Raw genomic sequence first — 27,184 nt, forward strand, 5'->3', positions numbered from 1 at the left:
CAAGCAAGCTTCCCAACTTGTGGCTGTATTAAGCTGTGTCACTGTGCACAATGCTGAGAGGTGCTGTGATGTGCTCAGTAATTCAGGGGAAATACTTTCTGAAGAAATTTTGTATGGTGAGGGTGGTGAAACTGGCACAGGTTGCTCAGAGAGGTGGTAGATGTCCCATTCCTGGAAACATCCAAGGTCAGGTTGGACAGGGCTCTGAGCAGCCTGGTGTAGTTAAGGATGCCCCTGCTCATTGCAGGCAGGCTGTGGACTATTACCTTGTGAAACTATCTGTTGTTACAAAGATGAGAAATTTTATCTCAGACACACTAGCTTAAAACATTTTTCCCATTTGACAGAGGATAAGGGAAGAGTAAGGATAGAGAATGGTTTGCAATGACAGAAAAATATGAAGAAGAAACACTTTGCCTGAACTGTGTGAATAAAAGCATTTTTACTGAAGAAAAATATATGTATGAAAAACTTGTGTGAAAGAATGTAGAATATGAGTAAGATCTTTCAAAGTACAGCTGAGACTGAAATGTCTTTGAAAAGGCAACACAAACGCACAATCTCTTTACAGAGCATTTACACCTTCAATTTTACAAAATAGCCACATTTTCTAAAATGCTCCTCTGAAATGCCTGATTAAAAAGGACAGTGAACCACAGTATCCCATCAGCAGCAGTTTATCACATCTATAAATCCAATCTAGATCTCGTTATAACAGGAGTGTAAGAGCAGTAAAAGGAGCTTGTAGTTGACAATTGATACCATATATATTCCATAATACCAAAATGAAGATAAAAGTTTTAAATTAAATTAAACAGTTCCATCAATGAGTAATAAGCACATCTAAGATAGCACATGTGTGCTCTTCTGTCCAGTTGCCTCCTGGAAGGAATGGAGTGACTTGAGACTGCAATTTACAGGATTTTCTGTAGAATGGAGTTGGCAACATCCAGGGATTCATCTTTCACCAAGACAATATCGTAAGAGTCCATGTATTTTTCCAAAAGCTCATCTACCTAATTGCAGAAGGGATAAAGAGAAAGACCCCCTTAGTTATAGAATTAATTATTGAAAGAGTTTTTGTCATTAAAATATTGCCCAGTCTTTCCACCAAATTCTGGGAATAAGCCATGCAAATAACGTATCACTCCTACAAGTGAATTCCGCAGGAGGACAGAGTAGGAGTGGCCTGACCTGAAGTGCATTCCAGGATATAATACCTCATGTTTATTCCAGGATCTCACACACAGAGGTACTGAAAGAAGAACTACTTCTGGAAGGGCAGGGAGAAATATAAAACTGAAGTTTTCTCTCTCCTCAGTGCAAACGGCTGTTCATTATAACTTTGCAAATAATCAGGTGAGTGTCACTTAAAAACCGCAAAAAATAAAAAGAAAAGAGGAGAGACTGCCTGGATCTGTTATTTGGGAAATTATAATTTTTCTCAATTATCAATTCAGTACTGAAAGGAGGAGGAGCCACAGGAATTTAAAAGAATTAATTTTTATAGCCTCTGAATTTTACTTCTCTAGGAAATACCTGTTTGGAAGTAGTTCTGTACAAAAACCAAGGCAATATATACTTGTGGTTTTGAGCTCATGGGTTAGAAAAAAATCCTTGAAAAATGTTTGAAATTTCAAACCAAATATGGGCTAAGCACTTGGTTTGATAGCTGAACAGTATTATAATGAACCTATTTCTAACTGCCAGTGCTTCATTCAAAGCTTACAAGGTTATGTAGGGCTACTTACTTTATCATTGAGATAGCCAATCTTAAGAATGTGCTCAACATTTGCTACTCCATCTGCCATACTCAAGTCTCCTTGAGAATCACCCAGCAGTATGATATTGCTGTTGTCTTTTAGCTGTTTGAAGTACTCTGTGTTCTTCAAGGCACCATCATGTTTGTTGTAAACGTGAATCAGTTCTCCTTTAAATCCTTTTAATATTCCCTATTGAAAAAAGCAACACTGAAGTTATTTTTGGTACCATTAAGGCAAGATAGAATCTATAATGAAAGAGGTGATACTGTTGAGCCAACATTGAACTACGTAATCTGTGATGATGAACAAGATAAAGTTAGTGTTGAGTAATGTAATGGCTGTGACAGCACTGTTAAGAGCAGGCAGACAGGGAGGGGTATCTTGGAGGGGTATCTACATCTCTATCTGTATCTTGTAGTGTATAGAAATAGCTGCTAAATACCACAAACAGTGTGGTATTTATCAAACATGTTTGATAAGAATGTGTTATCTCATACATACATTTTCATCAAAATCCATGAAATTGGAAACCACTTTTACATTCGAATGGTAGACCCCAGCCTGGTGGATTACTTCCTCAAGAATGTCGCCAATCCCAGCAGAAAATATGAACACAGGAATATTATGTTCACTGAGCTTATCAAAGAAGTTCTCATACCCTTCTCTGCAACACAGAATGAAAATACAAATCAAGTCTCAAATAAAGAAAGCCAAGAAAAGTCTGAGTTTTTAGGAGACAATCACATCATCTTTGGAAAAGAATTACTATTTCTTGAGCACTTCATTTCTTTTACTTCACCTTTTCAGGTCAGCAAGAACCATCAATCTAACACAAGGCATGTTAGCAAGAAACTGCTGCATCAAATTATTTAGTCTTGGTCTGTACAATTTTTCCCTCCAAAACATCTAATAATGTTTTAGAGATATAAAAACACTTCCCCCTCCCTAAGTACTCCAGAACAAGCAAGCAGCTAGCAGAATTCCCTCTAGCTACTATCAGGCTGTACATCGCCTTTCTATCTTCCTTGCTTAAATATGTGACTTTGTATAAGGTCATTACTATAAAACAAATTTTGTTTTTAAATCCTGGAAAAATATATTGTTGCTCTTTCCTGAAATTTTTTTAGTGTTCAGTAACCTATATACAGTATTCCAGGAACAAGATAATATTATCTCTATATGCTTTCTCCATACAGACAAAGACTGGTAGAATTTTACATTTTAAAAAAGTATTGTGAAAGTTTTAGCTTGTGGATGAAGGTTCAATGCACATGGACTTAGGCTTTCAAACAGGCAGAGACTGGGTGCTTGTCTGTTGTACAGAAAATAAGGATTCAGTCAGCATTATAAACAAATACTTCCACAATTTAAGTTCTAACATCCTGTTTCAGTAGTCCAAAATTTACAGACAGTTTTAGAGGGGTTTCAAAGAGATGGGAGCCACAGCACATTTTGAACAAGGATTTTGCTGTCTTTTAAACTTGCCTTCAGCCACAGAGGAAGAACAATATTTAATACAACATATGAAACATGTTTCTCAACTGTTTCTCAAAGGAATTAAGTTAAACTCCACATTGCTTTAAAAAAAAAAAAGGATCACCAGTGAAATTTAAAGAGGATGAAAGTCTTCAGAAATGAAGCTTCTAGAGATGGGACAAAAAAGTTCCAGATCTCTGCTTCATACAGTGTGATTATTTTCTGCATTTAGATACAACACACCAATAAAGTGGGAGCACAGAGAGCTCTATGTGGTCCAAGGTTAAGGTGTCACATTCTCAGGAACGTGTGTGGGTTTTTTAATTTCCCTTTTCTTTTTTTCTCCTCCCCCCAACACTCAGGAAGAATCTACAGAAAATACTCTGAAACAGATCAATATCATTCAAATCAAAAGGAACTTACTTCAGCATAACATCAGATTCCCTTACAATTTCTGCAAACTTGTCCTTCTGTAAGCCTTGTTCAATGAGTAGTGCATGAGATTTATGGTACCTAGAACATAAAGAAAAAAATGGGTTGAATGTTGCTTACTAAGATTCACCTTTCATTAAATTTCATGATGAAAAGCATCATGTATGGGTAATTCTTGCTCGTTCAAGTGAACAGCAAAACAGAAGCAGTTTTGTACAAAACTTGAAGAAATTAATTCAGTTAATGTGATAGCTAAGAGCTAAGTACTGGCTATAATTTGCTTTTGAAAACTTATTATATCCAATCTTAGTACAATTTGAACACAGGAGGTGTCTCTTACCATTCTACCATGTAGGGGTATTTCTCTTCAATGGTGAGAGCTGGATCAATTTCAATGGCATAATAGGTTTCTTTCAGCTGCAATAACTGAAGGGGAAAAAACCCATCAGATGTTTAATGTATTTCATAAAATAACACTTAGCATTTAGTCTAAGCAATCAAAATAATATTTTTGTTAGGGAATAATGACAGATGTCTGTACAACAAATCAAATGGTTGTAGGTTTTTTGTTTACCTTTTTCCGACATTCGTCTGTGATGATCTTTGAGTTATCAATGATGTCTGGGGAAGGGGTGAAAAAAAAAAAGATAGTTAAACAAGATGGTACATTTCTTTTACTTTGCTCTACAACACTGTAAATGGCACAGATGACAATGTCTGGTGACATACCAATATATTTCCTCAGAACTTTTCTTACCAGCAACCAGCAAAAGGCACATTTTTCTTCATAAGTATAAAGATGCCCTTCCCTTAATCTCTGAATTACAAGGTCAGTTACAAGCTTTTGTATCTGTTTCTTGAGATTTAATTGTTTCTGAAATTATCCTGAGGCATTCTATATGTTTAAGAGTTCCCACTTCTCCTTGTTTGTTCCAAAAAGACTACAGCATAAGGATAAAATTGCCAAGAATTCTAAGGAGTGTGCTATCTGGTTCTTGCAGGTGTCAGGACTATGATGGGCCCTTGAAAAATAAAAGTCAACCATACCATATTTAGCCACTAACATTTGAGGGTTCAAAACTTAATGCTTTAATTGTGAATGACAACTTATCTGATTTAATTCACACAGATTTTGATTAATATAAATATACACATAAAAACACAGTCACTAGAATACTTCATCAGTAGAATGTGCAGGTTAGCTAACAAGTCAATAAAAATCTCATTAGGGAATAAATTGAATAGAAAATTATAGGAAAAACTAAAAGGAGTGAACAAATCAATCTGTATAAAAAAAAAAAGTACTCACTATGACAAGTTGGACATCTTTTTCCATTGTAGGAAAATCTACTTAATGTCATATCAAAATCTGTAATAATCTATTTAAGGAAAGAAAAAGCAAAACTGTCTTACAACATGGAGGGACAAAATAAAGAATGGCTAGAAATTCTGAATGAGCAACAATAGCTGCAGCTGAGTAGCATGTGTGTCACAGAAGCCTCCCTATTCTATTAAACCATTGTCATGGAAGCTAGCATATCCCAGAAGAATAACTTTTTTTCTAACCAAACTGTTTTTCTCATTACTTTGGTGAGAATATTTCCTGAAATTACTAAGCTTCTATGCTTACGTCATTTACTTAACTAGTGTCTGGCTGAATTACAGTTGAATCAACAAGGACTGTTAAAAGAGTTAACATGTCTAAGTTTTGGAGATTTCTTGAAGGTTGAATTCTATTACATATTTATATCAATGCTTAAATTTTTTGGCATAGAGTAACAATCCCACAGTTGCTTTTATTCCAAACTGGTTACACCTTTACCTGAAGTTTGGCAGCTCCACCTTTGATGAGGCCACAGATAATCTCCTCTACTCTCCCTGGGTCCTTAATATGGACAGTCTTCTTCTGAAACTCTGGCATCTATGAAGAGTAAGAACATAGACATAAATACATAAACACACTTACAGAGGAAAACTTACTAGGCAATACCTGCTATCCATCAGATTGGAAGCTCTGCATCACAGTTTCACGTGACATCAAGACATGGTCAGGACAGAAAGACAAGAGTAAGAAGAAACAGAAAGTACTCTGGATGTATTAATCAATGACTGTATACTGCTCTGTTTACTTTCAACATCTGTTTTCATTTCCTAATATCACATTATTCAGTAAGTTGAGACTCACAGAAAAGATAATTTTATTTGTAGGAAATAAGGGAGATGCGTAGGAACAGGACATGTGGGATCATCTTGTGATTCAAATATGTCACTAGGAGATGGTAAATCTTAAAATTGACTCTCTTTGCAATTAATATGCCCTTAAAGTGTCAACAGAGATAAAGAAGAGATCCATTGTTTCCTTGAGAATGCTGAATGTCAGCTGAGTGCTCCAATACAACAAGGCTGTACAGTAATCCCTGCTCCCTAGCCAGTCTATCAGTTGCTACCATTACCTATTTTACTGCACACTTTTAAAGTAACACATGACATCATAATATATATTCATTTTGGATGAAGTATATTTCTTGAATACTATAATAAATGCTGAATTTTGTGTAACAGAAGAAAAAAAAACCCAAAACTTTTTTTGGAGAAAAGTATTCTTTTTCTCAGATGCTCACTGGATAAATTTCCCCCTTCTTCCTGAATGTAAAACCCCAGTGTTCTTCAATCTTCTTTTGCAGAATACAGTTTTTTAAATCTCTGGTATTTCTTGATGTTGTCTTGGCCCATCCACTTGAACCATACTGTTTTTCCAACACAGCATCCATGACTGGGAGTATAACCTTTCTGCTCTGCTCTGACAAGGCCTTGCTGAAGGGTCACTTTGGCCCATGTCTTCAGGTAACAGCTTTGCACGTATGTTAAAATACGTGCCCCGTGTTAGCAGTAATATGGTGAGAATGATTCAAACTCAGCTGGTAATGACCAAATATTCTTCAAAATGACTCCTAGGCAGAAACAGGTATTTGTGCAAAGTGCTAAATTTTACATTTAATCTTTCTGGATTGTATCTTTTCTTCCATGTCAGTGCTCCTATCTTTCTGTATAACAAATAATTATAATCCCCACTGTGCTTACTGCTACTTTCTGGCTGATATCCTCGAAGAGACTACTGAAAACAGAAATCCTTCTAGAATCCTAATAATGAGTCTCTGATAAATTTCCAAGTTTTTCCAACCATTCAAAAAGTTTCACCTATACCAGAGTATCTTATCAAAAATTCTATCCTGAACAGGCTATTCACTACTTCTTTGCTTTAAAAATCTCATAAAGAAACAAACTGGATTAATTTCACTTTATTTAAAAGAATTGAGGCTTTCCTTTCCCATCCCTTAGCAAAGACATTTTCTATAAAAGTGGTATCTCCTAAGCCACTATTGCAGAGTTTCCTGTGTTGTTGCAGTGCCTTGCTACTACTTCTTTCAGCACAGCAAATTCACAAAAGTACATTAGGATTGACTTCCAGCTCTCAGCTATCTCCCAGGCTGGGAGTCATTGAGAAAGCTAATGAGTGTTAACAAGATACAGAATTACTGAAAAATATCCATTAAAGAATTCACTAGTCTTTTGAGATACACCTTTACAAAGCATTTCTTTATTCACAATTAGTAGCACATCTAGCTTCACAAAACAAAATATTAATAATCTGTAACTCTTTAAAGGTGTTTTATGGTATTTCTTTTGTATGTTATATGGTGCTGGTAAACAAGAGTAAGCTTTCCACTTTTTTTCTGGGTATACAACATTCTTTATAATGAATCACAAAGCACTTCGTGTTTGGTAATTTTTTTACTGTAAATTGACTGATTCCTCTAACTTTTGGCAAATTATATATGTTTTTTTAGATCTGGAATGCAAAAATTAAACAAAATGAAATCTAAATGCATGCTTTTCTAAGAAGTAGTTCAAGCATTATTTGGTTTACTCAGATACTAAGCAACAGATTTCCTAATAGAACTAATTTAAACAGATTGGGGGAGATGGAGAGATCAGAGGAAGAGACTGGATGAGGGAAATTGGATTGCTTGGTACTGTTTCATTTCAGACTGAGCCCTTTCGTAAGTTTCTGAAACGACCGGAGGAAAAATCCTCTTGGTAAACACTTCAGTAGATCATGTTAAACAAGACATTGCTTAAGATTTTAAGTATGATGAAAGCTTCCTGCTTTGATGTTGTAAACTACTCAAGATCAGTTTATAAGATTAACTTATTTCTAACACGTTTTTCATTTTTACACACAAATTGGTTGAGGAGTATTTTAATTTAGGGCTGGGGGAAAGTCTTCTGCAGCAACCCAGACATTTTCAGTCTCACAGACACTTTCATAGGAAAAAACAAGTCTACATTACAGATGTGACACCTGACAAAGCCTCAGACAAATATGGTCAGTCAAAATAGCCACTTTTCCCATCACTAGTTCCTTGTATTAATATTTGCAACTAAACATTAAGTAGCAATTCTTTTATTTAGTCTTTAACATTCTTATAGTAGAAGTAAACTGTCTAATGAATGTGTAAATGAAACTGAAAATGCAACCACCAATTTTCTGGCAAACTGTCGCTTTCAATGTTTTACACTTCTGCCCAGTTTAGCTGTTGTTTCATTGTTGCATATTTGCTATTCTTCACAGTTGAAAGAGAAAAGCATATTCTAGTTGGAAAGAACTGATAAGACAGACAAAAGAGCAAAGGGTGAAAAGTTCAGTCAATTTGATAAAATTTGTGTTTCCATTTACTTTTTAAGAAAACTCTAGGAGTCAACTCGCTGTGCACATAAACCTCCCAAAATTCTGATGCACCAGTTGACTGGGATGAGCACACACAGAGAAGCAGCCAACCAAAAATCTCCACAGCACTTAGCAAAGTCAAGAAAGATTTTCAGAACCAGGAGCTTCTACATACAGAACTAAAACTATATAAGCAGAGAAAAAGGAATTCATAATTCATTGTGACATCTGAAAGTACATCACGTTACATCACTTAAGTGCCCCTATATATTCTGTCATGTTATAGAAGTGTGAGAAGAGTTTTGCTTTCTTACCAAGGACATATATGTGCTGTTGAATAGCTCAGAGGCTGATATGTCTTAAAACACATGTGAAAAGATGACAACTCCCAAAGGTAATTTGTGGTTGGCATATACACTGGCCACAAACACATTTTAGTTTCTAGTTTCTGACATTTTTAAGGAGCCTTTGATGGAAGGAAGAACAAAACTGAAAAAGATTATTTTAAAGGTTGAGTTTGTTGGATTTATGAAAAGGAAAAATTATCTGCTGGTTTGTGATAGCAGGTAACTGGAATAAGGATGTAGGAAATTATTTTGTAGCTAAGAATGTTATGGTCATACCTTGAGGAATGAACAGTAATGGATTCACGCAGGTTTGGAAATCCCCCAGTCCTACAAACCACAGAATGGGTCATTTACAACAAGGATAGTTCTGAAAATTACAAATCTATTTAGTACATGAGACATGCATCTGTGTAGCTGGGTTAAATAAAGGTAAGTATTTGCTGTAAATACCATATTGGATTCTAGTTTTGAAATGAAGTTTCTTATATGCAACTGGATAACAGAAGTGCTTTTATGTATCCAGGTGCTGCTTAATACATAAGTTGTCTTCTTAGTATGTGAGCAGTGTGTATCTAAGTGCATGCTGTGTCAATTTGATCATAAAACAAGAGCTGGTGATAAGACCTGTCATCCATTTTAGTGATCTAAGTGAATTTACAGCTGCCATAGTAAGCATTTCCAATTAGGTACCCCAGGACATTAATAACTGATTGTGTCCACAAGGAGTAATGTCATGTTCTGGAGTTAGGATTATACTGAACTTTTCAATCTACTGAGTATTGGAGGTAGAGTAGTTACTTTCCTTCCCCTCCCCCCAGTAAAACAAGTCCCTGTGACTAAAGCAAAAAATAGAAAGAAAAATTAAAAATGTCAAATAAAAAACTTCATGTAAAGGACAATTGTGTGACCTTGTGTTTTCACTGTCAGTAATTTTAAATAGGGAAGGATGAGTTGATGAATTACTTGCTATCTTAACTACGGAGAGATATGGCTTATTTCACAATCAACTCTAGACACAGAGCCTGAAATATTACTAGTAATAACTCAAACTGTAGGAGGTTGTCATCATAAGTCTGCTAAGTAATGGTTTGACAAAGGACATAAAAAACTGGAGCAGAGTATTCTTATACTGATACCCTGTAAGCCTACACTACTTGGCAACTAGCAAGTTTTCTTATTTTATAAAAAGTCTCATCTATTATGGAAACCTCTCAAAAATCAAATCATTGCTAAGAAAACACCCTGGATTATGGGTGGACAAAATTTTAAGAGAACTTCTCTATAAATCTCAATGACTGACAGAGTACTTTGTTAGATGTCAGTAATTCTGAATCATAGTAAGAACTGTTCTCACACTTGTAAATGTATTAAAAATATTCCACAAAATTTCAGATTACTACAATGTCATAAAAGTGATCGGGCAATAAATAAGATCTAGCTGTAATGCTATTGACACTATGTGAATTTCAAGTATAACACAATTTCTATTTTCCTACTTTGTTGGTAAACCTGCCTTAAACTAGACTAGGTTTCAAACTTACTATCTTTTGATAGAGAGAATGCACAAGGGTGGGCTGGCAAGGAGAGGGAACTATCCATTTATTTCTGAGCAAGGCAAATGCAAATCAAAGTGATAAATTGCATAAGGGGAAATTATTTGTAAATTTTATTCTAATCTATGGTGACAGCTTCCAGGTAAGAGAGTATAAACGAAGAATAAATGACATTTATTTTTGGAACCGCAGATGCCCAATTTCAAGGTCTAACACTAGCTATCACATATATTCACTTATGGACATGTACCAAAAAAGGCAGGGCATGGCAGCAGTGGTAGCTGCGAAATTTGATACCCAGAAGCTATGGAAAATTGGTTTTGGTGTTCTTGGTGGAAGAAAGTAACAGTTTGGTGAAAATTTAAAGAAATGGGGCACATTCCTTAATTTACATATTATTTTCCACTCCTTTTTCTTTTTTTTTCTTTCTTTCTACTATTACAGAACATTACTTGTTCTAGAAAACAAAGCTTACAAAAAACTTCTGAAAAGCATGCAGGCTTCTCCATGTAACTTCTGCTACTTGCAACATTTGAGTTGCAAGAAGCGGGGGAGCCATAGCAAAACCCACAGAATGACAGTGTGGAGATCTTTTCCTCCATATGTTTATGCTCATATACGTATAAAGAAAGACTGCCTTTAATTCAGACAATTTGAATTCTGGTCCATGAGTGCAACAGAGGTTTCTCTTAGCTGCCCCAGCTGTTAGCAGGCTTATATTTTAGACAGGAACATCAAAAGGTACTGAACATGAGTGTAGTCACATCAATCACTCCATTATGCGCAGGTAGTCAGGAGAAGTTCACTAGTTATCATGCACTCTGCTAGCATAACCTGAACTCAGAACAATACTTACTAATTTATAATTACCAAAACCACAATACATTTTATATTCAGGTGATGCAAGCTCAAATATGGTAATAAATCCTTAGTAACTAGTAATTACCAAATTACTATTTTAGTAGTTCTGCCAAGAAATAGCCTTAGGACTACTTAGCTAAAAAGTAAATAGGCAAGTGTTATATGGGAATGAAACAACAGAACACTGAGTATCTTCACAGTTGCTTGATAACATACTGTACATGTAGATACCCAGCACAGGTTATATGAAATAAACTGTGGAAATGGGTTCACTGCCTAAGCTATTTTAAGACATGGAATAGTATGCACATTAAAAATAATTTTTCCTGCATTATTTATTTACATCTTTTTATACTTAATGTGCTGCGTCCTGATACTTAGTTCGGAAAAAAAAAAACATTTAAAAATCTGGAGAGAGCACTTTCACAAAAAACATGACAACAGCGTTTCCTGTTGTGTTTTTAAAGGCGAGTACCTGTGCGTTGAGCTTACGGCACTCCTGATTCTTCTGTCCTTGATTTTGTCCTACTGCAACAGCATAGGTGGCAAGCAGAGTCCAGAGATGCAGGGCTTGCATGCAGGCTGCCAACAAAAACCAACCAAATCCTTTTAAGAATTGGTCTGCTATATTATGTGATCTTTCTATTCCTGCGGTATAAAATAAAAGCCAACATGCATGGTACATAGCGACATCACTGTGAAAATACCAACACTTCAGAATACTCTGATACATACTTAAAAGTAGAGGAACATTTAAGTTGGATTAACCTATTCAATGAAAACCACTCAGTATCTTATTCCTTTGATGCTGTTGCTTATTCTGTGCTACCAAATTTTAAATTTAAAAATACAGTTTTTTAGGTTTTCTTACAGTCACAGTAAACAAATGTAAGTAAGCCCTCAGCTCATAACCTTGGCTTAAAAACACAGGCAAGAAGCCAGAGTCGATACTGCTGACAGAAGCTGTGCACACTTACCAGGGCGTTTTGCAGGAGCAACTGCAGAAGCAAAAGAAAATTCCTCTTGCTTGAGAAACACTAATATAGCAGCACAGGGTGCAGTTGAGGGCGTTTCCAAATACAGCCTGACTAATCCCCATGCAAAACCCAGGGTCCTGTGACGCACGTCAGCAATGCACAGCAGTTTGTTATGCTCAGCAGTACAGCCTGACGGGCTTACAGATGATCAGCTGGTTTACCAACAACAAAACCTTTGACCTTCACTGAATGAACAGCTTTCATGGATGCAGCAGGCAAATTTGGGCTGCTCTAACAGAGGAAAGCACTTGTTTTTCAAAGCAGAAGTTTACTACTTGTTACTTTTTAGCTCTTTTACAAAATCTTTCCAAGTATTTTAGGATTTCCTGTTGCATAGTGCCACAAATTTCTTACAGCTTCATTGACATGGTCTCATTAATGTTTACTACATAGCACACATTTATTCATGTAGAAGGAGCAAATGAATTAATTAACCTTTGTTTTGGCTGCAATTATCTGTGTGATACTGAAACAGGAAATCAAGGAGCCTTGTTTGTCAGGATACTTGGGAGATGAGGCAACTCCACAGGCTTTCAGAAGTTCATCATTAGGCATGCTGCCTGATCAAAGACCATAACTAGGTGACACAGAAGGTGTATTAAAAACAAATATTTTTTAGAGTGAGGGGGTGAAAGCACTATTGCCTAATCGTGTTTTACACTTTGAAGTTTCATAAATGCTTGTAAGTGTCACGTGAAAGCGACTATTGCTATAGCAGCAGTGCAAGCTTCTCTTCTCTATATTACCCTGTAACTCATGCTCAACCTCAGGTTTATGATCGCCCTTTCAGGATGCCAGGACTAACCACCAACATCAGGCCAATTCATACATGGCCACCAACATGACAAGTGCAATCGTCAGAGCCGAAGCAAGGGCAGGTTACAAGTGTAGCATGTACAAAACCTGTAATGCCATAAAACCCCCACACAATAGCATGACTCTAGAAATTCACCTTCTAAGGAGGGTGTGCATTCTACATTAAAAAAAACCCCCACAGACTTTCTGAATGGTACAGTACATCCATATGTTTTGTGTCCACTTTCCAACCATAGGCCACTGTGTAGTTTATCAGGATTCCTCAGTGTATCTGACCTACATGTGCACTTTCATTTTGTTTTCAGAGGTGTCCTCTGTTTTGAGCCAACAAAACAACTAGTGAGTATTTCAGCTAATATAAAACATGCAACTTTAATCAACACTTATCCTCTTAGAATTGACCAAGAACCCCCCAAATGTATATGTTAAGGTCTGCTGTATCCTGAAGCAGCAAAAGAGTTTGAAGGATATGTTCAAAATAGAACATAATCCCTGCAAAGACTGTATACAGTAAATTGAACTTACCTGGCATTGGTATTGCCAGGATTCATAGCTACCAGTAAACTACCTGTTATAGCATTTGTACACTGTTGTAATAGGTAACATTCAGGGAATGTTACCTTTTATAGTATTTTAATGTAGTCAGCATGCTTTTCATGAATATTTTTATAATAATATTTGGGAAACATATATATAGTGCAGTATCTTGAATAAATATGAATTATTTGCACAACAAAAAGCTGCAGCTTGTGTCACTGTAAGATTTCCAATTAAAAAAAAAATCTTATGAACAATGAAATAAAATATGCATGCTAGATGAATCATGTAGTTCGGGTAAGACAGCACTTGATATATTCAGTTTGCAAAGTACCTGCCTTTGAGCTTTTATGTATTTCAAAGGTGACAATGGTACTGGTATATAAATGAGACTTGTGAACCTCGTAGATGAAGCTGGGGGTTGGTGGGTCAGCGAGCTGGCCTGTTGCTATTCTGGTACTTCTCAGCTGTGATTCAGTGACAATATTAATTCCAGTGCTGTCAAGAATCTAAAGAAAGTTATCTTCTCTTTAAGAAAGTTGGAGAAACAAAAATGAAGTGTTTTTTTTTTTTTAAATTAATTTTTTTTTTTTAAGATTAAAAAAGAGTTACAGATATTAAGTCCAACTCTTATGGACTGTTTTTTGGTATACCAGACTAATTGGAAAGCATTCTACATGAACGATTACAGTTTTAGTGAAAGCCCTAGAAAATGTCATGAGCAAAATTTCTGTAAACATTAATACAGCCAACACCTAATTCTTAGAAAAACACCTACTCTATCTTTATCAACAGTGTACTTTCACTTTAATGAAAATGCCATATATGAAACTTCGTGTCTACAAAACAAGACTGTCTTTGCAACTCCAAGAAATCTTTGTGTACAACACTTTAACTACAACAGCTCCTACTAACCACATTTTGTTACTGCTGATTTGAGTCTGTTGAGCATTTTGTTTACAGTATTTAATGCCTGGTAAAAGAGGAATTAAAATTAACACTTATTTTTTAAAGAGAGAGAAACTCCAGCATGACATTTGTACTCTCGAAATGTGGAAGGTCATTCAAATATATTTTAAGAGCCACGAACTGAAGAGGTGTAGTTATTTCAACAGATAGGTTCTATTTTAACCTTTTCTCTTTGGCTGAGGGCCATATCTTGGCTACAGAATATTCTACACAGAAGAGGAGAGAGAGGAAAAATGAACACCACTGAAAACACTAGATGATTTATCATTTATATAAGACTGGGAAAAGGTTCAACTTTATACGCTTGTGTGTTAGGTGAACTTGGTTTGTAGAGGATGCTCTTGAATATGAAGCACTGCAAGTTTCAGTCTAAAGCAAAGAAAAAACAGGTTCTACCAGTCCTTACACACCCCTGACCTAAGTTGCATCCATTTGTGGAAAGACATTAACACAGCACAGGTAAATTGCCTAAACAAGTAAGCTGAACCTTTTTTTAAAATAATAAATTGAATACTTCAACTAAACTGACATAAACTTTTAAAGACTGAGAAAGAGGTCATAGCTCATTAGAATATTTCGTACAAAATTTAGAGGTGATTGAATCCTGTCTGCAGTGTAAACATTAGCTAGTCTCTTTTTATGAGCTTACTAACTTTTATTCCTGTTTAGTGACCCTACCACAACTGAACAACTTTTGAATATATCCCCATATATTTAGTATGTTACTCAACTTCACTTGAGCAATACCTTGCTTCTTTGTAGGGATCAATTTTAAACATTAAAGAACTGTATTTGTTGTCTAATTTTGCTTTTGTAATAAGTTTACTTAGTACATATTTTCCAAAGCAGCCTACTTGATATAACTTCATGAGACAGGGAAAGGTATCTGAACCTTGGTACTCAAGTACCAAGACCAAGCAGAAGAAAGGAATCAATACAACCCAGCTGTATTCAAACATGTTTATTATTCATGCCCTAGTGAACTGAGTTAATGAGCAGCATAATGGTTCCAGGAATAGCTGGATATAGAATATCTGTGACAATTACAAGGAAAGTAAGATCAATGGTCAGTTTGATGCAGCTGGGGTACATAAAGGTTTAGAAGGTTGCCTTGCAGGAATTTTGGATACCACTTATCTCTGCAGTACAGGTTTGATGTAAAAATCCACACTGGCCATATTTACAGTTGGTATGATGTAATACAGAACTATGATTTGTACATGAAAGTGTGTGTCTATCATAGAGATGACTTGTGAGGAGGGTAAGCATTCTAAAAAGAAAGAGTTTGAACAGCATGTTATGGAAAAGTTCTAAGAACATATTAAAGACTGAATCCATTAAACTGTAGTAAATCCAGAGAAGAGACATGCTAAGAAGGTGAGGGTATTAACCTGAATGGTATCACAGGATATATTTAACAACTTTTTTAATAGAGAGTTTCTGGATGTGATCAGAGATCCATCTTTCTTTACAGTTCATGAGAAAACTGGTGATCATCTAATAGTCTGACCATTCATGGCTGTATTGAACACAAACTTATTAGTGTCAACACACACACTAAACTCCTTAACATTTATTCTTCTTGTGTTTAATATATCTCTCTGATGAGAGAATAAAGATACTGCAGCATCATTGTCCCTTATGCAGCTTCCTCTTGTGCTTACAAAATCACTCTAAAAGAAGAGATTTCTACTGGTGATAAATCAACAAACATTTTGAATCTTCCAAGAATATGAAGAACTAATAGTAAATAGGGTCTGACAATTACTAGTTCAGGCAAGAATTTAGTCTGAGAGAACACAGGAGATACAAAATATACAGAACAGTTCTGTACATTCTGGGATGAATGAATACAGCTCAGGATAGGCATCCTCTTTCTCTGATTGTATGTTAGGGGAATCACATCATCTCTGTGCTGAGTTCCCATTCCTTCACTGTGGAGAGAATTAACCTTTGTAACTGGCAGGCTAAAAAAACAGTTATCTATTGTTTAGTTATCATTGATTATCTGGAAATGCTCAAGAGATCTTCAGTCAGTTCTAGTGAGTATCTAGACAAACCACACCTATCTAGACAAATTCAGTATGATGGGTTTTTTTATTTTCATTGTTTCTCTCCTGCCCTTGGGGAAAAAAAAAAGAAAATAAAAGAAATCTACATGTAAGCAAGTTCAGATCAATAAAATTTATCATATTACACTTAAATTTAAAAAACGGCTTCTAAGGCATCAGGATTGAAAGAAGAAACCAAGATTGTGACACTCTTTCATTGCTGGGCAGAAGAAAAATGGAGGCTTTTTTCTTGGTCTTCATACACACATTTCATTGATGCCTATTCTTACCAGTGCTTTCTCGATAAAATCTTTGTAAATCCATTATGAACTTGCAGCTTAAATACCAAAACCAATTCTAGTTTCTGTACCTTACAGGGAATAGACTAGAACTGGAAAAGGTCCTGAGAAGGGCAGTATGAATGAGCCTTGAGAAAAGATTCACACAATGAATAACTGAATATCAATAGAATTCCTTAAACTGGAAATTACAGGGTGGCTTAGAAAAGGTTAATAGGGAAAGATTGTTCACTGTCTCTTCCAGTGTAAGAGGTAGAGGTCATCAACTAAAATTAAGAGGAGGCAGACTCAAAACAAATTAAAGGAATTAGCTACAAGTCACACAATTAGGTAAAGTAGTAAAATGTGGAATTCCTTTTTGGTGACACTGTGAATTTACACAGCCTTAAAATAGCACTGGGTAATAACATGAAAAAAAGCTTATCTTAAATTACAGACACTGTCTCTGAAATACAAGCTGCTGGAGGCAGAGAAATCATTCTAGGAAAAACATTCACGACAACTCACCCTTTGCTATGCTGTTTTGGGCCTCTGCTATAAACCGCTGCAAGACAGATGATTCCATCTGTAACAGGTAAGGCTTTTCATGGAAGGCGACTCAACACTCCCGTTTGTAACGTGATCACAGGGAGAATCATTTGCTTTTCATGACAGTGTTTCAGTTTAATCACAAGTATCTTAGTTTTAACTCCATCCTTCCTTTTTCTTGCCAGTTTTGAGAACACAGATACAGAAAATTCATTTTTGACAAATAAGAATTTTTAAATTTGAGTGGTACTCTCATTTTCCTTTAATACTGCTGTGGACTGTGTTGGAGCCTGCCTACCTGAAAGATCCATTTCCCTCTCATATTATACAGCATCTAAGGCTTTCTCAGAGAATGCTTACAGGTGAGGCTGCTGGTACAAATAATCTTTCTTCAAAATACCTAGGCAAACAGTGTAGAATTCCAAGAACTGGCAGTATGTAAATATACTGTGGTATATTTACAAATTCTTAATTAGCTATCAGGTATGCAAAAGCTCATCTTGCATAATAAGGTACTTTTGATGAGCTATACTATTTTCTCCCCAAAGTGTACATTTGCATGTATTCTTTTTATAATTAAATATCCTGTATATATCTACATGCATATGCATTGAAAGAACTTAAACAGTTGTTTCTCTAGAAGCTTCCCGTGTAACACTATCTAGAATGGAATTTGCATTAAGGCCAAGGTTGGACTGAAGCAGTTGCTGCTGATTCTCCTCTCCTCTTATCTGCTTCTAAGAAAAAAAAAATCTGCTTAGATTTTTTTTCACTAAGCCTAAGAATGTTGTATCTAGATCAAATAAACTCTGACCCTTGAATAGTGGAGTTGTGGGACTCAGTTTGAAAGCAAAGTCAGCAGGACAAAGTTTAATCTACAATACACCAGACACTACAATTCTGATGTGAGAATGTAGTGCTAATATAATATTCCAATTAAATTACACATTGAGACTAATGACGTTTTTAACTGTTAGATTCTCTTTGACTACAAACCCTTTTTTAAAGTTCTTGGAAAAAAAAAATCCATTACATTTAAAGATGAAATGCAGCTACCAAACACTCCTCTTAAAGGTAACAGGCAGACGCATCATGATTTGAGGTGTGAAGGATTGTTTTGACTCCACGTCTCATCGCTTTATGAGTGTTTCTCACTGCTGGATCCATTCAAAGATGCACTTAGGTGCTCCTTATTTCTTGTACTTCTGTGTACTTTCCTTCTGGAACTATTCAAAACCACCTGGTAATAATACTACCACTACTATTCTTTGCACTCTACTATTGCTAAAGTACCAATATTGCTACTGTTTTGTGCTAATTCCTACCCTTCAGTTTCACGTACAATTTTTGCATGGGAACATGCAGACCAAACTGAGGCTTAACCATCAGTGATACTTGTTGCAAAGGCAAATGCAGCTGATAATAGTAAGTGTTGCATTAATAGCTGCTGAGAGAAAAAAATTACATTTTTAGTCCGATAACTAGTAAGTTTCTGACAAAGAGGGAAAGCTTTAAGGGAATAAGGTTAATGGAACATTTCAGTGGTATTCATTCTGTCAGATTAAGGTGGAGCAAAACAACTCCTAGGTAAAAAAAAACTAAACCACAAATAAATTCAGATTATTTCAGTGATCCAATTTGCAGAGCAGACAAACAGATCTTTATATAAGGGTGCAGGAAGGAAATTACAGTTAACGAGTGGGAAACAAGTAAGAACAAGTACATTTGAACAGGAATTTTCTTGGTGGCAAACACAGCTCAGGAAGTCTGAAAGTCTGTATTCAGACACTTAATGAATCTTCAGTGTCCAAGTCTGGGCTTTGCCCCAGCCCTTTAAAAATAAAATAAAACAACAAATTAAATAAGTAAGTATTTTTAAAAAAGATTGATAGATATGAAAGTAGAAGCCACATTTCATTCTAGCAATAGGTATATTTCTATAATTTAGAGAAATGTTATTTAAAATTATTTTTGTAATTATTTCTGAGGTAAGTCAGTGCAATTATCTATTCTTCTGTGGCATTAGTGAATGAAAATAATATAGTTTCTTCTGGTATTTAAACCAGAAACGGTGTCTTCTTCGACCTGTGTGCTGCAGCCTTAAACATATGTCCACTTGTACTCAAAAATGCCTTTTCTTTTTTTTTTTTGGCATTCATATAAAGCACTCTTGATGATTACCCAAATTAAAAAAATTCTGTGGACTTTTAATGAGCACTGATTCTTTTTTTCTTGAACAGTCAGAAGCTCCACACAAATAACTTAGCATAGAGTTGACTAACAAAACAGCCACAGACTCCAACTTAATGGCACACTGCCAGTCAAGCTGCTGCATGATAGATATTGAACTAAAAATTTGCCTACTGCAATCATAAATTCTCTGATGTTTTTCAGCAGCTGATCCCTGGTGATTGATGACTTTTGGATGGGAGAAAGAGAATGGCATCCAGCAACTGGTCAAGAGCTGTATGAAGACTGTGCTCCAGGAAGAAGCAGTTGCTGCAGATCAACTGCTGCTGCACAGTACCGTGACTGCAAGAAGGCTGGTTAGACTTCATGCCCTAACTTTTATTTTACACACCCTCTACGACAATATAAACGACTCTCTTGCCCAGTCTTATCTGGCCTTCTGTTCCTGCACAGCGGTTAGGAAAGGAAGCCAGGAAGAATAGTTGTGGGGTACTCCTGCATCTCAGTTGTGCTTAGCTTAATTTCAGCGCTGAGCATCTGGCAGGCAGCACAGACGTGGCTGCTGCTCTGGGCCCCGGTGCAGCAGGAGCAGTTCAGCTGTACGTGTCTGACCGCAGCGGGGTAGTGGCCGAGAAAAGCCACTCGCTGGGGGCCAAGATTCCTTAAGGGACAGGTTCCTTCCAAAGCAGCGTGCACCGCCCCAGACAGGTTCGCGCCAGCGCCACCTGCTGCTCAGAGCCGCCTGGTGCAGCTCAACCAGCCAAAACTTACACCGTGAAAATTAATTACCCTCTGACAAACGCACCAAAACACCGCAATAAAAGCTAACAGTCTGTTTCTCTTCTAGTGCTTTTCCTTAAGCTCTCTCCAGTAATAACCCTTCGTAGTAGGCGAAGAGTACACTGTTGTTTACTTGCACAAAATACACTTGTGTACACACACACACGGAGGGAAGAATGGAGGCTGATAGCTTGAAGGCTGTTACTGTAAATTGGAACTAGCCAACACAGAAAAGAATATGTATTTTGCATATATTACGTAATTCATGCAAGTGAAAATAAAAGGTAAAAGGCAGCTGTGGTGGGGTTTTTTTGTGTGGTTTTTTGTTTGTGGTTTTTTTTTTTCTTTTTTAAGAAAGAAGTTCAAAAGTTCAGGCATTTTGCAAGTTTCCAGACTTAGAAAAATTGTGATGTTTTTACATTTACATGTCCATTGCTATTGAATTCACAGGTAGTATTCTCCTACTTATTAATGCATGGGTCCATACCTTGGGTCTCTTCAATGCTTATATTGATCAATTTAGATACTTTTTACAAAAGCTGGTAGTTCCTATTAACTCAAGACTGAACGGTATAATTGGAATGCTGTGTGACTTTAATTCATAATATGAACAGATTTGCAATGTGTATTCAGACTAAAAACCAAAAAAACCTTTATTACCGCTTATATTGTTTGACAGTTAAAGGTAACGTGTTTAAGACTAGCAATATTTGCTATTGGTCTTAAAAAGACCAATAAAAGAGTTTAATAGAACAGATGCCATCATAGCTCAACTGGTAAAAATGAGTTATCACAAACAGGAGAAAAATCACTTAAAAATATAACTTAACACATACCAAGCATTTATTAAAAGGTAAATATATTCCAGAGCAGAATCAGTAATTGAAAGATTGCTCTTCTGTCTTAGAGAAAGACTTTATACAAAAGATAAAAGAAAGCAGCAAACAAGCTCTTTTGAGCCTGTACTTAAAACCTATCCTGTATCCTGGTATGTCTACCCTGACTACTTGGAGCTCAGTTTTCAGGTACAGATCATCAGAATGTTTTTGATAACTGTTATAACTTGGGTAAGTGAGTTCTAAAGAAACTAATGCAGAATTATAGATTTAATTAATCTTCCCATACCCACCCCTTGTAAGAATGTAGGTTTCAAGACCTACTGAATTAAAAAAAAAAAAAAAAAACCAACACAGGCAGAAGCAATTTCAGAAAATTAAAACCTGCTCCTGAAACATATAGCTTCAATGTAGGATCACCTAGCTATACTAAATGAAGTGGACTATTAGTAGGTACATAATCTGTATAGTAGACGTTTTTGACAGTGAGAAGAGGAAAAATGGAGTTCAGCTGATTTTTATTCTCCTGGGATCCAAATTTCTTAAATTTCCCACTGAATTAGTTTACAGTGAGAATGAAAAACTATTACGAGTATCCAAGTTGCATCAACATGCATTGTCCTTAGGGTTTTTCCTGCCTTGTGAAAACTTGCTTTACAAGCCACATTCTAGATGATTTATATGATGCACAGTGGTTTACATTAGGCAGCCTGATACTATGCATTATCCAGGTGGCATATATTATCATTATCTCTGCAAACAGCCTGTGGGCAAAACAGCCTTGTTTTAGTAATTGGTGTCTATCACTGTCAATTGATTTTTCTACTGTGGAATACAGTCTAAACAAAAACCAAGGTTTATAGAAATAGTTATATGGCATCTCCAGTACTCATGTCAAATTTAACTTGGTTTTAAAATGTTAACAATATTCTAAAAATTATTCTAATACTCTAGTAATGTAAGGGCTCTCAGTCACATGTTAATAGGTAGCAGTGGTATTAGGTCTCAGCAGTTCTTTCACTTTTCACTACTTAGGTTCATATATCACAGCACCATTCTTTTTGAACAGTATTATTCCCACATGGATCATATCACTGCATAGCTCTCAAGCACATCCAGACAGTGACAATGTCCTGCAAAGGTATCATTAAAGGGAGTCCATTTTCCTTCCATTCCCCTTTTAGTGATTCCAGTTTACTCAAGACTCAAACCCTTCTTCAGCTTTGTATAGGCGTAAGTACATATAAAGGAGTTGCAAATACCAACCAATTAGGTTCCTGAATATGTATGCTACACATTACATACTCCTCTGCTTTATACTCTGCTGGGAGGTCAACCTGCCAGAGTAACGTCACAGTTACTATAACAACTAGTTACCAGCAACAAGACAAGCATAAAGAAGTGGTGTGTGATTGCAATTGCTGCCAGTTGTACCTTCATCTGTGGCACAAATGCTCTTATGCCCCATAAAACAAGAACCCAGTCTCACCAGAGACTGCCAGGTAAAAGAAAATAATAATAATTGAAAAAATACATCCCCAACGCCCATAAACCCTCTAAAGTCATACTCACAGAATATGTTTCTTTATTTCTTAGGGAAATAGATAAATCACAGTTACCTTGCTTCTTATTCACTCTTTATTTCTCTCCAGGTAAACTCTAACACTGCAAAAATCCATGCATTTCTTTCCTTCTCTAATACAAAAAAAAGTGCACTGTCCAGTTGATGGGTTGAAATGTTTCCTGTAAACTAAGAAACTGCTTCGAAGTTGAGTTTAATTTGTGGTTGCTGAACTTTGATACAAAGTCTCTTTTCCATGTAATTACACATCTTACTTGAGGGGCAGATTGGAGAAATAGACAAATGTAACTACTCATTTGCCCAGTTTTCTGGAAAACAAACCTGAGAGAGGAAGTTGCAGTTTAAGGTATTTTGCTATTCTGTTTTCAAACAGCTCTATTATGTTTCCTATCCTAATAAAAAAAATACAAAAAAAAAGTGCCAAAACCGAAGAGTGAGGAACAAACTGCTGAAAAAAACCCCAACATTTCAACAGGTTTCTTTATTAAACAGACAACAAAAAAATACTGTTACTCCTCTAAGAAGTTTTTCTTATGTTAACTCCTGTTTTAATTAACATGGGCTACTGCTTACAAGTGAGTGTTTTGAAAGATTTAGGCAATGTTTTTCGCTCTAGTTTGTGAACACCTGTTTTCTGCTGAGCTCATAAAAGGTTGAAGTCTATTGGCAATACAACTATTTGCTGTACAGGAATCCACAACTTAATTGTAAACTTGTGTCTGGCCTGAAAAATCCAGAAGACTGAATGTTACTATAATATTTGATCTCTTCCTAAAATAGGAAACATTTTCTAAAAAGTTACTCTGAGAATCTATGAATTATTAACCATCCTTTAAATTAAACTTAGCAACCTTGTGGCTAACTTTTGCTTTCACCTGACTGTAGAAACACACAGTTTCACAGAATTGGCAACGTGGCTATGACAAGTAATAACAGAAGGCTTTGGGAGATGGTTGTTTCTTGCCACACAGAATGAAGCTTCACGTGACCATTACTATTAATGCCTCTGCTACTTCAGAAGTGGAGCTGAAGTAACTCTGTCTACATTCACCAGTGCCTAAGGGAAACTCCCTGTTTGCAAACTACACATGGTTGGTGAAGACACAATATTAACACTTTAATTACAAATTTAAACCTTTTCTATCAAATAAGATGGAGTAATTTTAAGGTGTCTTCATTAAGCTTAAATTTGTGTACCAGGATAACCGGTGTGCTAAGGAATTCATCTACTGAAATGTGAGCTAGATATTTAAGAATTACTTGATTTCATTATTCAACAAGGAAAGAGGGTTACCCTTTCCCACAATGCTTGAGAATCCTTTCCACTTTTCTTCACATTAAACATTCTTGGCATCATAATCCTTGATATTAACTTGTGTTATAGATGTTCCATTTGATTTGTAAAAGTCCCAGTCTTTTTAGCACTTAAAGACAGTTGTAAGTATTCTTTTTTTCACTTACACTTGGGTTTTATATTCATCTAATCTTATTTTGACAAAGAAAAAAAACCTGCTGTAGCTAATTATAATAAAAGAATATTTCATTCACATAACTAAGGTGTAAATAGGCCTGCTCCCTACTGCTTTTGATAAAAGTTATACATGAAGGTGATTCTGAGTCCAATGTGGATATAAAACTAAAGTGTAATCTTTCCCAAAGAAAATTTGAAGCAAAAAAATCTGCTGAAATACAAAAACGATCCCATAATTTTAATTTAACACAGAAGACCAGCCTGGTATTGGAAAAAATACATTTCAATAAAGCAGTGTTGTTCCTCACCACCATCCTAACTTACACTAAGTTACAGACTGGAAAACAGCATCTTCTCCCCCACAGCTCAAAGAAAGGTCTCTCTTGTCATAAAACAAAACTGATACAGTGTCTTGTAAATGACAAACATTGAATCAAATCTACATTGGTGGATAAAACTATTTCAGAAAGTTCTTTGGAATGCAGCATATTCAAGTAAAACGCATGTACACATTTTTGCCTATACTTGACAAACTCAACTCCTTGGTATGAAGTTTAGGTAACTATTTCACTTATTTCAAAGAAATTGCAGAGCCTGAATAGATGTGTCCACTGAAAATACTACTTAAGAAAGAAGACTTGCATCGTTAGAACTAAGGAACTAGCTGAGGAAGCAGCCAACCTGAATATCAGCTGAAATGCTCCCTTTCTGAGTATGAACGTGTTGCATCCAACTGATAAAATGTTTCTGCATGAGAAATTGGACATGCTTTCAACAAGTTTATTTTTTCCCCTGCAATTCAAAGCTGAGAAAAGATCTAACCATAACAGTGGAATTTTGGAAATACCTACTTAGGATCATAGGTTTGTGTCCAAGAACATAGCTCTGAAAATGTCATCTGAAGTATGTACTTAAGAAAATCACTTACCAGAAATCAATTTAGCATTGATGTAATCATTTTTTCCCTTACCAAAGGCAAAATCTTGGCAAAATTCAAGTCTTCCCAGCCAAAACACCTCTTAAACATTGTACGAAAGTTAATAGAAATACCTTTTAGCAATTATTAGGTACTTTCTGAACTCAGCTCAAATCAGGTATTATGAGCAGGAGTTAGTGAAACTATTGGATTTGGCTTTTGAGCACTCATATCATCAAGCATTTAGATGTTGTTATTTTATTGTCCACATAACTCACAAGTAAGTTCTGGTATTGTAGTACTAGAATTAAAAAAATAAAATAAAATTTATAGTTAACCAGTGTTATGCCACCATAAGTTTTCAAATGAGTTTTGTAAAATCCTACTATAGAGTCCAAAGCCCTTTCACAGAAATAGATCTAAAACCTCTCTAAAGTGGCAATCCAAACTTTCTGCTCTCCCACAAGCTGTTGGAAGTGGGCTTGGAGAAACTAAAAAGCAAGGCACCCCCCTCCAAATTGTCAGATGACATGACTGATGACTAGAAAATTTTTTTCAACAGTAACTGATGACTACGATTAGCAAAAACCCACAGTAGAATTCTTTAGACCCACTTTATCACAAACTGCACGGCACAAATTCCACTGGCAAGCATGGCAATGCGTGGCCAAGTGAGTACTTAGGCAGCTCAAAATTTACATACAGAATCCTAGCTCTTACTGAAATCTGCTTCCACGTATAATTACAAAAATTCATCAGACCTTTCAGTAAAATTCATCAGGCGAGATCACAAAATAGCCATTAGCTAACATCAAGTGCCTCGACTATTTCAGTTCAGTTCTTCGGTACGGTGGTGTCCAAATCACAAAATTTGAAGGACTTCCACATAATCAGCACGTTGCCCAAACTAAAACCTTTTACGATCCAGTTATTTATAAGCAGATATTTAAACGATTTCCTAAATAACAAGTTTAACAAGGGCAGCAAGAGAGAGCGAGCTCCATCTTCCTTTTATAGTAACTGCGAACAGACTGTGCTTCCCAGTTTCAACAGATGGTTGAACACGTGCGTGTGCGTGTCCATTTTTCTTTTAAACAAATTACAAGCAGGCTTGCAAATTACCACCAACACCCACGGGTACATATGTATCCTACGGGTAGATATGTATCCCACAGGTACATATGGGCCGGACAGGACAGAGCAGGACGGCGCAGACTCTTTCCACACGCACCCTTTCCGTGCCAATGGGTCACGCTGAGGTGGAACAGCTGCTCCTGCCTCCAGCTCCTGTCCGTACAGAAATCCCAAACTGAGCCCAAGGTCGCCCTTCTACCCCTCCAGACATCCCCCCGGGATATGCGCCTGGCTCCGCGGGGACGGCCGTAGGGAGCCGCCGGCCGCAGGAGAAGACGGACAAGAAGAAGGGCGTGCGTCCGGGGGCCGAGGGGCTCTCGGCCTCTTACCACGTACCATCTCGATGATCTTGGTCTTCTTACCCGTCTTCTTCTTCATGGTGAAGATGTACTGCGCCAGCACCACCCCGCCCACCAGCGCGCACACGCTGGCGCTCGCCACCGCTCCCATCTTGGCCACGGCGGTCCTGTCCATGGTAGTAGTTCCCGGGGCGCCGGGAGCCGCTGCGGGGAAGCGCGGCTGCGCCCTCAGTATGGGTGAGGGAGCCGGACCCCGGCGGGTCGCCACTGACCGACCGCCGGATCGGCAACGACCGCCGCCGCACGAGCCCCGCCGTCCCGGCCCCTCGCCGGCCGTACCACACCACAGGGAAAAGGGGGAGGGAAAGGGTGGACGGGCGGGTGGAGTTGGGCGCCTTGAGAGCAAGAGGTTTCTGTGAGGGGCTTTGAAGAAGAAGAACGTGTGTCTGCGTGTTTAGGGTTGTGGGGTTTTTTTCCTCCTCTCAGAAAATACAAAAGGAATGCTTCTCTGCTTTGCCCTTCCCCTCCGTACAGGACGAAATGAAAGAACCCAACGGCCCATGGCGCCGCTTCCCAAA

General features: G+C 36.8%; 2 protein-coding genes across 8 annotated transcripts in view; one reads left to right on the forward strand and one right to left on the reverse strand.

Annotated features, from left to right (window-relative positions):
* The window catches only part of FKBP9 (FKBP prolyl isomerase 9), a 44,706-nt gene extending 24,051 nt beyond the window's left edge, over positions 1–20,655 (forward strand). For both annotated transcript variants that reach the window (XM_069007567.1, XM_069007566.1), the window contains one exon: positions 19,793–20,655. In XM_069007567.1, coding sequence (XP_068863668.1) covers positions 19,793–19,809 — 17 coding nt within the window. In that variant the 3' untranslated portion in view covers positions 19,810–20,655. The remainder of the gene's footprint in view (positions 1–19,792) is intronic.
* Positions 726–26,929, reverse strand: NT5C3A (5'-nucleotidase, cytosolic IIIA). 6 transcript variants are annotated; one of them, XM_069007568.1, is made up of 10 exons: positions 26,670–26,929; positions 11,637–11,743; positions 5,494–5,592; positions 4,981–5,050; positions 4,246–4,292; positions 4,012–4,097; positions 3,663–3,752; positions 2,265–2,427; positions 1,752–1,952; positions 726–1,016 (listed from the first exon to the last, which is right to left on the reverse strand). In XM_069007568.1, the coding sequence occupies exons 1-10, from the start codon at positions 26,779–26,781 to the stop codon at positions 915–917; spliced, it is 1,077 nt and encodes a 358-aa protein (XP_068863669.1). In that variant the 5' UTR covers positions 26,782–26,929; the 3' UTR covers positions 726–914. The 6 variants fall into 6 exon arrangements, with proteins under 6 accessions (XP_068863669.1, XP_068863672.1, XP_068863671.1 ...); XM_069007571.1 differs by having other exon boundaries at positions 26,644–26,731; XM_069007570.1 differs by lacking the exon at positions 26,670–26,929 and adding an exon at positions 12,139–12,243.
* Between the last annotated feature and the right edge of the window lie 255 nt (positions 26,930–27,184).

Source organism: Aphelocoma coerulescens, chromosome 2, assembly GCF_041296385.1.
Source record: "Aphelocoma coerulescens isolate FSJ_1873_10779 chromosome 2, UR_Acoe_1.0, whole genome shotgun sequence".
In the NCBI taxonomy this organism is placed as follows: domain Eukaryota; kingdom Metazoa; phylum Chordata; class Aves; order Passeriformes; family Corvidae; genus Aphelocoma; species Aphelocoma coerulescens.

Bases quoted from the DNA above. Each gene is read 5' to 3' on its own strand.
- NT5C3A (XM_069007568.1), bottom strand. From the start codon at position 26,781: ATGGACAGGACCGCCGTGGCCAAGATGGGAGCGGTGGCGAGCGCCAGC. The intron at 3,753-4,011 runs GTAAGAGACACC...TTTATGTTCTAG, and splicing joins TACCCCTACATGGTAGAATG to GTACCATAAATCTCATGCAC. The intron at 1,017-1,751 runs GTAAGTAGCCCT...TTCTGCAATTAG, and splicing joins TTGGCTATCTCAATGATAAA to GTAGATGAGCTTTTGGAAAA.